This window comes from Camellia sinensis, chromosome 14 (assembly GCF_055761805.1).
Source record: "Camellia sinensis isolate YWXY chromosome 14, ASM5576180v1, whole genome shotgun sequence".
In the NCBI taxonomy this organism is placed as follows: Eukaryota; Viridiplantae; Streptophyta; class Magnoliopsida; order Ericales; family Theaceae; genus Camellia; species Camellia sinensis.
In genome coordinates, this window is record NC_138974.1 from 115,442,494 (window position 1) to 115,454,107 (window position 11,614).

General features: G+C 38.5%; 1 protein-coding gene across 1 annotated transcript; it reads right to left on the bottom strand.

Moving 5' to 3' along the window:
- Nucleotides 1-4,666: 4,666 nt before the first annotated feature.
- LOC145807262 (serine/threonine-protein phosphatase 7 long form homolog) lies at nt 4,667-9,934 on the bottom strand. Its single transcript, XM_082905219.1, has 3 exons — nt 9,896-9,934; nt 5,156-5,206; nt 4,667-5,047 (listed from the first exon to the last, which is right to left on the bottom strand). Exons 1-3 carry the CDS (start codon nt 9,932-9,934, stop codon nt 4,667-4,669), a joined length of 471 nt encoding a protein of 156 aa, XP_082761345.1.
- Nucleotides 9,935-11,614: the final 1,680 nt, after the last annotated feature.

The window sequence follows — 11,614 nt, forward strand, 5'->3', positions numbered from 1 at the left end:
TAACATCAAATTAAATGCCCTACGGGCTAACATCTTTCCAAGCCAACACTTGGACACAAAATTATGAGTTCTAACTCAAATACAAGTAAAGCCCTAGGCTTGAATGTTTACATGTACTAACAATTAAATATAATTAACTAAAGCTAGTCTTCAAAATCCAAAAGCCAAATCCTCCCAAGCTAAGTCCTTGGAGGTAGCTTATCACCTGAACCTGAAAATGATGTTCCCATAAAGGGTGAGCCACAGTCCAGTAGAAAAATACTAAACCAAATATAAGCATTGAATAAAGCTATAGGATTCAATAGATGGTTAACCAAGATAATCAATTGTATCATTATACAGTCGCATGACACTAATGTCTAAGACACATTTCACTTTCCATTATTATCAACATGGCTCAGAACCTGGCCAAACTTACAACAGTGAACTATATATCATATTCACATTACTTTCAATATCAACAAAACAAATGAGACTCAGGCTCATATCAAAACACTTCATACTTCCCGTTTGATACACATTGTAGTGTTGTATCAATAACATGTAAAAACACTTCAATATAATAAGCACACATAATAGTGATGCTAATGGAGTCCATCCCCTATCTCCTCCCAAACAAAATCCGGTTTAGAGGTCCATCCCCTATCTTCCCCTAAACCGTGGAGTACATCCCCTATCTCCTCCCAAACAAAATGCATATGCAATGCTCAATCAATACATGTATTTTCTGTATTAATTCAATAGTCTAAATTTATGACTTAAACAAATTGATTAGTTTCAATTTTCCCTAATCCACATGCAATGTCTACAACAAATATGACTATCCTCCACCGATAGCCCAAAACAGTTATTTCTAGACTGGAAATAAATATATCAACATTTAAATAGGCGAGTGATTTAAGTTATTCAACTACACCATTTAATCAGTGAATTCCTCAATTTCATGAATTAAACCAAATTCCCCAATTTCCTTAAATTAATTATACAAATTAATTTATTAATACAACTAGGGTTTTTTTCCCAAAATTATCAAAGTACCCCCAACATATCAAAATACCAAAACTTAGAACAAAACTTATAAGATGGAGTAGGAAATCCCTACCTCGAAGAAAATAACCCGAATGGAGAAGACGGAGATGAAGACCCAAATTCCAATGTGCTCCAAACCACCAAACGTTCAGATTAAATGGAAGCCCTCGACTCACTCTATCTTTTTAACAAAGAACTTAGGGTAGAAATACACTCTAAGTAGATCAAACCTAAGAGAGAAGGTGTGTAGGGAGAGGGAGAAGACGGTTCTAGGGTTTTAGAATCAAAAGGGAGATGAAAAATGACCCAGAAAGTCGGGTCTCGAATTTATGTAGACGACTCCCCGCTCGAGCGTGAAAATCCCCGCTCGAGCGTCAGACACAGACTCACGCTTGAGCGTGAAAAGAGCCGCTCGAGCGTCGATTGCACACTTCCAGAAGTTTTGCAGGCGATGGTACCCGCTCGAGCGCCAAACTCTCCGCTCGAGCGGAGGGACTGCAGAGTAAAGTACTGGGAGATGGAAAAACACGCTCGAGCGTCAAAACTCCCGCTCGAGCGTATAAGCAACAACGAAGAGCCCGCTCGAGCGTTAAAACTTCCGCTCAAGCGTGAAGGCCAAAATCTGGGCATCACCTTTTGGTTTCAAAGTGCAACCAACCTGTTCCAAACCTGCCCATCACAACCTAAGACCCTAATACAAAGAGTAAAGGCTAGAAGTGATAATGATGCAAAAACAAGTCCACGGAACCAAGTCCAGAATACAGTATACAAAAGAAGGAAAAACCGGGATCGTTATACTCCATGCACTCACTCTTCTCTTCTCTCTCTCTCTCTCTCTCTCTCTCTCTCTCTCTGACACACAAACACTCATCCCACATACACACACCAAACCCCACACACACACACACCAAACCACCAATATAATTTTTAATATATATAAATTTTATTTTATAAAATTAAGACCAATATTAAATATATATATATATATATATAATAATTTATAATAGCAAATAATAATCAACTATATGAAATTAAGACCAATATTTTCAAATAATTTTTTTTTCAATTATTTTTTTTCAATTATTTTTTTTTCTATTAATTTTTTTTTCAATTAATCTTTTATTTCACTTAAATTTTTTTCAAATATTTTTTTTCCCAATTAAATTTTTTTTCAATTAATTTTTTTGAAAATTCTAAAAATCTAACCATACATAGCCTAAAAATCTTTTGATAAGTCATTTCTTGCGTTGGTAACTTATTTAATTATTTGTTAATTTTAAGACATTTTTACCAAATTTAAAAAACTATCATAAAAACTTGTTTGATAATTTTTTTTGGTTTATAAATGGTTGTCTCAATTTGTAAATTTGAAGAAAAAACGTAAATTACTATAAATAATGCAGAGAATGAGAGAGAGATAGAGATGTGAAAGAGATTTTGGAAATCATCAAAATAAGGAAGAATAAAAAATTGTGAAATTATATTTTCGAATAAATAAGTATGACACATTTACATCATCTGTACAAGTTTGATTTACAAAAACAACAACAATTACTATAAATAAATAAAAAAACTATACACTCCATATCACACCCGCTAATGCCCTAACCTGCCCCCAGTCCCATAACCCCGACTGTGGACCTCCCTCCTCGGTCTCCTGCGGTAGACTCTCTGAATATCTGGCTCCCCCAATCATAAATGCGTATCCAGTGGCACTCCCTCCCCTGCATGTGGCCCTCTACTGACTGCCTGTGGAGCCTGTGAGTGTGACCCCCCCTCTCCTGCATGTGCTGCCCTTGATCCTGTCTCTAGCTAAAGATCGAATACTATTGTGAGTTGTGAAACTCCCTCATCTGGTGCAACTGTATCACGATCTGCAGCTAGACCTCGACCTCTAACTCTACCCGCACCCCGACCTTGGTCGCGACGTCTGCCACGACCATAACCTCGGCCTCTCTCTCGCGCTCTGGGGGGGGCTCAATATGGGCCTTATCCTCAACGTGAGAGATGTCAGTGAGAACTGCATCATGTGCACTCATGGTCGCAGTTGAACTAATCCCTAGAAAAGCAGGTGGTAACTGGGTGGGTGGGGTAACAACGTCATGCATGTATCGGGGCGGTGTCCAATCAGGGTCAGCATGCTGGGTAGGATGTACGTGTAGGAAATCTGGAGAAATGTATAGGGTACCATGCAGTGGGGTGACTAAAGTCCAAGGACCTGCTGTGGCTGGCGCTGAAGTGGAAGGCACTGACGTGGACGGGACTGATGTGTCTAGAGCAGCTACTGCACTGTGTACACAGTAGTGGCCAAAATGCAGACGATCTACCCAATGGGCATGCTGGATCCCCTCGTACAATAACTCTCAGATCTCTGCAAGGGCCTGCATCGCATGTTGTCCATCACGTCTGAAAAGGGCGTCCTCAGCCAAGTGATATGACCTCCCAACTCGAACCACCTGAACAAAAATTCAAACGTATTAGGCTATAGTTGACTGAAAGTAAATCAATTATGATCTTAACAATTATCTGACACATACTATGATACTCACCAATGTCTCGAGAGAAGGCCCAAGTCCTTGATTTCCGAACTCAGATAGGTGGCTCGGATTACCGACTAGTAGGTATGTATGTTGCCGATACCACAACATGTAAGGATCGGAAGAGGGGAGGACCTTATCGCTCCAGTCAGCCTGTACAATACTGTCGCGATGGGCATCCCACAGCTGTATATATCGCATATGAAACAGACTCCAGTCAGTGTCGGCTCGGCCACGTCTATCAGTCGCATGCAATTGTCACTCGGTGTCGCACCAATCCGGCACGGACTGGACCCGACCAAACTGTCGAAGGACACAATCAGGGAGATGCCACTCAACCACGTCAAAACAAATGAGTGGCACTCTCACCATTCATATCTCCTCACCTAGTCGACAATAGTCTGGGAGCATACTGTGGACCCCAGCATAAGGCTGCCAAATAAGCTACAATAACGACAAGTCTATTAAAAATCGCTCATGAACGTATACAATGAACAAGACAAATAAAATTTAGGTATTTAAATTTCATACCTCGCCCTCTATCATTCGGTCAAGTTGGTCTCTATACACGACGACTACATGGGTCGATACGACCTCGTGGCCCATGTCAACCCTCCACTGGCTACCTCGAGGTCCAGCTGGCAACTGCATGTCTCCCTGGCCGATGGGAAGCTCACCAGGAGCAACCACTTGCCGCATAGACGGGGCAATGCAAATCAATCTCTCTTACGCCCAAATCTGCAATAGTTTGAACGCAATTACAATACTGATATATGCCATACAATATGAATTGACATGTAATAAAATTCTTACTAACCTTTAACAAGACAAGGGGTCCTCCGATCTCCTTCGCATCCACCTGAGCTGCTCAACATAGTATTCTATACAAGCATGCCAAAGTCGCGCCGCCCCAGCTGTACTGGCCGATCGCGTTAATGTCTCTCAACAGTGGCAAGTACATCAGCTTGAGCAGGCTCTGTGACTTATCAGGGAGAAGTACCCCCCAATAAGCCACAGAATATATGCTCGGACATGCTGCTGTACTAACTCATCTGGAGCTTGATCTGGAAGATGGTCCTGAAACTGCTCGGACAGCCACCTCACCTCAGTCTACCTGCCTGTAAGTCTGCAGGTATAGGTGCTACTCCCAATAGCTCAGCACATAGGGCTATCCGCTGCTCCCTCGTCAATGATGGGTCAACTCTAGTAACAGCTCGCCTATCAATCCGTAGACCATATAGGACAGATACGTCCTGCAATGTGATGGTGGCCTCCCCGATCGGGAAATGAAATGTATGAGTCTCTGTGCGCCATCTCTCGATGAGAGCAGTGATGAGTGGGTGGTCCAGTCTAATATGGCCTATATGATAGACACCATAGAATCCCATGCATAGTATACACTGCAAGACTCTATGATCCAATGGATGCTCCCACAGGCTGGAATCTCCCCGCCGGCATGTCACTACAGTGCGTGCCTCGTCCTGCATAACAGAATGACTAGTTTAAATTATAGCATTATCACGTAATATAAAACAAAATGCAGGGTATTTTCATTGTAAGCGTAAAGTCCAACAAACGTTATTGCATACCGGATCCTCCCATATACTGTCAGCCTGATGTGGATGACTGAAAAGTGGGACCTAATCAGGTAGATGTGCCACGAAGCCTGTACAAGTGAAATACTAGATCATAATAATAAAAGTCTCATTTAATCATAACAGGAAAACTGTAATTATTCCATAAATTACGATTTGTAAAAGAAAAGTATGCTCAACTATTTACAAATTTATATTTGTGTGACACCATATATGGAAGCAATTCACTAAAATGTCATTAATTTTTATTTCAAAAAACTGTATTGGTGAGTATGTAATTTAACTATAACAATTAAACCCTAATTATTCCATACATGACAACTTGAAAAACAAATGTGGTCGATTATTTTAAAATTATCAATTTGTGTGCCACTAACATGGTAGCAATTCACTAAAATCTAAATTTATCAATTTATGTGCTATTAAATATGATAAGCAATTCAACAGAACCTACCGTTATCTATGCTATAACTAAAATAGAAATCTTTTACAAAATAATTTTAGGGTCTCAGTTACATAAGCTTAATAATGATCAGTAACATGTGGATAGTTTTCCTACATAAATATTTGCGAAAAAATTGAATGAAAATTTTTGTTTCAATAAGAGGTTACTAATTACATTTATACATTTATGGCATATTTGACAAAACTTCATTATTGATTTTGTAATGGTAAAAGTTCCAATAAAGTATAAAATTTGTAAATTACGTAGATCTGATTCATAAATTGTAAATGTAAAAAATGCTTGCAGCATTCGAAAATATTTAATTTATTCATAAATAATAAATTTTTAAATGGTAGAAGAATTATGTGATTTTCACTAAAATTTTGTAATAGACATTTTCAATCAAGTAGACAATAAAAAACTTAGGCCTATGTGGTATAGTTAAATATTTTTGCATACATAGTTAGTTTAATTTATTTGTTTAGTATGTTACTTGTAAATTTTTTCAAGGAAATCAAACAATTACAATATATAAAGAATTAAAAATTAGAAATGATCTATTACAAATAAAAAATGATCTATTTAAATGTACGACCCCGTTTACAAATAAAGAATTAAAAAATAAAGAATTAAATGATCTATTACAAATAAAGAATTAAAAAATGATTTATTATAATATGTGTCACGACCCGAACCCGCCCCTATGGGTTTAGGCCATAACCGGCCAGTAATAACAAGATTACCTGCGGCCTCAAATCGAGACAAACATAACTCAACAGAGTAAAAAGGGCCAAACGGGAGCAAAATTTAAAACTTTGTCTAGAGAGCTGTGCTTACATGGCACATTAAAATAAACCACACATACGTACATTAATAACTCACAACAAAAATATAATACCATAAAATTCTGTACAAACAGGATCATCCAAAACTAAGTCACCCATGAAAACTATATACAGACATATACAAAGACTTCTCCAACATGACAACATGGAACAAACGACAAAAAGGCGAAGACGAGTCTCGCGCGTGAGACACATGAGCTGACTCTCCAAAACTCGGTCGTTTCGTACAGACTTTACCGGGGCTAAGTCTGGACCTCTCTTGGCTCACCTACAAACACATGAATAAGCGTAAGAGAAAGCCCAGTGAATAATATCAAATAAAGAAAATGCATTGGAACATCATACATCAGACGGCCTTGGGCCCAATTCATTCATGTCAAACTGGTCTTTGGTCTTTCCAAATTTTCCTATCAAACTGGCTTTTTAGGCCTTTCAAACTTTCATATCAAACTGGCCTTTTAGGCCTTTCAAACTTTCATATCAAACTGGCCTTTTAGGCCTTTCAAACTTTCGTATCAAACTTTGTCCACCGTTCAAATTAACGAACTTTACAAAACTAACGTAGAAGTAAGCAATTGGACAATAATATATTACAGATGTTACTCACAGTGATCGGCTTGTAGATTTGCCCTGGAGCTTGATCCTACATATCACATAACACATATGGGTTACAAATAATTCAATCCGTTCTTTAATTCACATATTCCTCTTTAGGCTTCATTATTGTCTCTATAATTCAATTACAATGCTTAATGTATGCCTAAGAGTGCTTAGAAGTGAAAGGGAACGGAAAACAGAACACAGAATGCATTTTCAAAATTTTTGAAAACAGGGTCCCCGCTCGAGCGGACCCTTGAGGCCTGCAAAAGTACTGGTTATGCGAAAATTACGCTCGAGCGTTAATTTTGGCGCTCGAGCGGAAGGCCTCACTGTATGGCTCCCCGCTCGAGCGTGAGTTCCCCGCTCGAGCGGACGCCATGCCTGCAAAAATATGCTGGGAGCTCGCATTTTACGCTCGAGCGGCGGATTTCCTGCTCGAGCGGACACCATGAATTCTGGGTTTTCTAGAATGTGTTCTTGAGCTCAAAACCGACCTTCCAAGGTTCAAAACCCAAAAATTTGGTTCCAAAACATGCAAACACACTATATAATATGAGCATATAAGCAAGGTGAGGTCAATTGCTCAAAATCATGGTCCAATTCTTCCAAATTAATCCACATTTCTTTGTAAACTCAAGGTTCATACATTAAAACTTTACACAAGCTTCATATCTTCCATAATCAAACATGCATGTCAATTTTTGACCTCATTTCCATTTCAAATAGCACCAATGATGCTCATGAACATGAAAATCAACAAAACCATGCTTGCATGTATACTTCAATGCTCAATTCTTCACAATTCACACATTACATGCTAGATTATGCAATTTCATAGCAATTATATACATGCTTGCATACATTGACCTTCAATTCAACATAATCAACTCAATTCCACTTCAATCCTCACTCTTGATCATTAATCAACTTTGAATACACAAAATTACACATTAAGCTCATGGATTCACTTACCTAGAGGCTCAATTTTTCCAATCTACAGCAAATTCTTGAGTAATCTTCCAAAATCTCCAAGTTTCTTGACCAAACCTTCAATCTCCTACACTCTCTCTCTCTCTCTAACCGACCCTCTCTTCTCTTCTTAGAGTTTATAATCAGCTAAGTTGATTAAAAAAGAGCTTGAGTGTATATGGCCTTATGAATAAGTCCACTAACCAATATAACAAACATTTAAATCTAATTAATTTGATCCAAATCAGTTTTCAATTAAATTTCACCGTAGGCTCTAAAAATTACGCTAATCACAATGGCGCAATTAATTTCGGGTTCTGTGGCCGATAAGGCCTTCAATTTAATTTCCAAAGCAGATAATCAAACATATATTCCTACGGGGAACAGATAGAAATTCAAAACCACATATTTTCACATTATGGCACACAAAGTCATATTAAACACATAACCATACTCATATTAAGGACCAATTAACATATTACGGAACAGGGATATCACAAATATGTAAGTATTACATAGTCTTCATCGATCAAGTCGCATCGGACATGTTCGCCTGTCATGACCTATCTGCTGGCACTCACTGCAACGAGCGGTCAAACGCCTATCTGATATATCCATCTCATTCGGAATACGAGACATAGATATACGACCTCGTTTTACTTCTCGCAGACGAAGTACATTAGGCATTAAGGTCCACTGCGGATCATCCCAATAATCTTGATGCGGTATTGGATTGAATTTAGTTTCCCAAACCCTCATGTATACAGGAAGTCTATATACTAGATCAACGTACTCGAATGGATTGTCACCGCATTCAGACATTACAGCGAGCATATGGGAACATGGATAGTGTCTTATCTCATATTTCCCACAACTGCACGTGGGTTGATTCATCCGCACAATTTGTGTATTGCGACCTCGTCCATGGCGAAAAGATGTTTTCACCTCAAATATGCGGCAGGGTCTATCAGACAATATTGATACAAACTAATCAAGTTCACGTTTTTAGGTGTACTTAACTTCACAACATAATAAGAACAATTTAGTTTACATTACAAGCTAACCTGTCATACGATATCAACTTGAAAGTATTTCCCCTTGCGATGCCATCCTCAATAGTTTTTTGCATCTCTTTAGGGTATTGGAACTCATTTCGTACATCTATTTCAGCTTGGGCTCCCATCTCGTCAAAATATTTTACGAGCCGCCGAAATGTAAATTCAACCATAGCTGAGATAGGTAAGTTCCTTGCTCCTTTCAAGACGCTATTGAAGCACTCTGCATCATTGCTGGTTAATACCCCCCACCGATATCCACCGTCATACGCAAGGGCCCACTCCACAGGATTCATCTTGTGAGCCCAATTAATGGCATCTTGGTTAATAGCCTGTATCTGTTCTAAGTAACCATTACACTATCGTCGTTGATGAGTACTCCCTGCTTTCCATAGAAGTTGTTTCAGCTCCTTATTTTTTAACCTAGTGTTAAAGTTACTACAAACATGTCGAAGGCAGTGTTGATGATATCCAACAAATTGGAGTGAGAGATTCAGTCAATACCGCCTCACAGCAGCTAAAATACTCTCATCTCGATCAGATATCAAAGTCACTCCCTGTCGATCCATGAAAATATGTTCCTTGATATTTGAAATGAAGAACGACCAAGACTCCAAACTCTCCCTGTCGACAACAGCGAATGTAAGCGGTAATACTTTGCCATTGACAGTGACAATCGTTGCTACAAGCAACACACTAGTGTATTTCCCGTATAAGAATGTATCATTTATGGTTATAACAGGCCTACAATATCTGAATCCATCGATGACGAGTTTGAAAGACCAGAAAACAAAGTGGAAGACGGGCATAATGGTTGTACCTCCGGTATATCTATACTTCCATTGCACAATGGTGCCATGATTAGATGTTTGTAATGCATGCATGAATTTAGGCAACAACCTATATGATTCATCCCAATCCCCGAATACCATTCTAATTGCCTTTGCCCTTGCATGCCACGCCTTCTTGTATGATATACTATAGTTCATGGTCTTTTTGATATCTTCGATGACATTCTTAATTGACATATCAAGTTCATTTTGCATACAACAATACTTATGAGTCAAATTATTTTGGTGTGAACACTATAAACAAACAAATATATATATATATATGTAAACATTTATTTTGTATACTCACCGCAACTTGTCCCAAAAGATGAGAAGCAATGTAACTGGAGCTAATATTAGTGTGGTCCCTGTTCATTCGTGGGTATAAACAATACTGAGAACCCCTATACTGCTTTATTTCAAAAAGACCATGTTTCCTACTAAGAGATGCACCCAACCACCATCTGCAATCATGCTTGCAAGCACACACCCAAACGTCTCGCTTGGAGCTTACGACTTTATACTCTCGATTATTTGTTGCATGGTGCAATTTCACAGCATGTACGAGTTGCTTCTTATCAACGAAAACCATCAATTTGTCCAACTCTGGATTTTCAGCGTTCCAGATTCGGTTACGGGGAACGACATCGCGGTTACTAATGTCAAAATTACCACCCATGTGAATGTTTTCATAGAAAGGGATTTCAAGTCTAGGTGGAATGGGGGCATTGTCAAGGTCAACGGGAGCGTCGACATCATCTTCTTCATCATCATCATCTGATCCGCCCAATAAATTTTCTTCATCACACATTTCATTCTCATCATTGTCTAGGGCGACATCAGGACCGTATATGTCACTGTCAGCAAACTGCACATAATTCACCGTTTCAGCCATATTACCAGCAACTTCAACTGGAGTGGTATGATGGCGGTAGGTGGGCACATCTTCTGTGTTATTGTGAAATTCAGTCTCATATCCACCATGTGAACTTGATTCTACACCATGGCCCTGAAATGTCTGTTGTGTGTAGCCCACTGCATAACATTCATTTGATTCATACATAGGAGACTAAAACGCTGTCATGTCAATCCCATGTGTCAGCAATGTAATGAACGGACGAGTATCCATCTGTCATATTCGGGACATTGTGTACAATCTCTTTATCAATGTACACTTCCAAATAATTTGGTGGTTGGAAACTTCTACCGATACTTAATACGGTGTTCAACGCCTCATCGTCATTGATCGGTAATATTTTGTATTTGCTGGTTGCTTGCCACCGGTGATAAGGATATCTACATTTGAAAATCAATCGGACAGTTTCCCTGTAACTTGCCACCTTGGACATAAACATCTCCTCCAAATTGCTAAGTGTGGTGCCAAGTTGCACCCCATATATCCTTTTCGGCTCAACATCATATGACACACCTTCATCGGGATCCCGAATTATGTTTCCCCCCCAGTAGAAAATAATTAGAATAGTTGCCATATACTTGCTTCAATGAAACAATAAACATTAAAATATCAACAATATACATATATCGAATTTTACTTCTAAAATAATTATATGAATTTTAAATCATTCAATTACAATTACTTGTGAGGAAATAACTTTATTTAAGTAATCAGTAATTGTAATCCAACAATCATTATTCATTTTTTAATTAAAATATGAGTTAAAATAAACCTTATGTTTTGGATTTTTTAG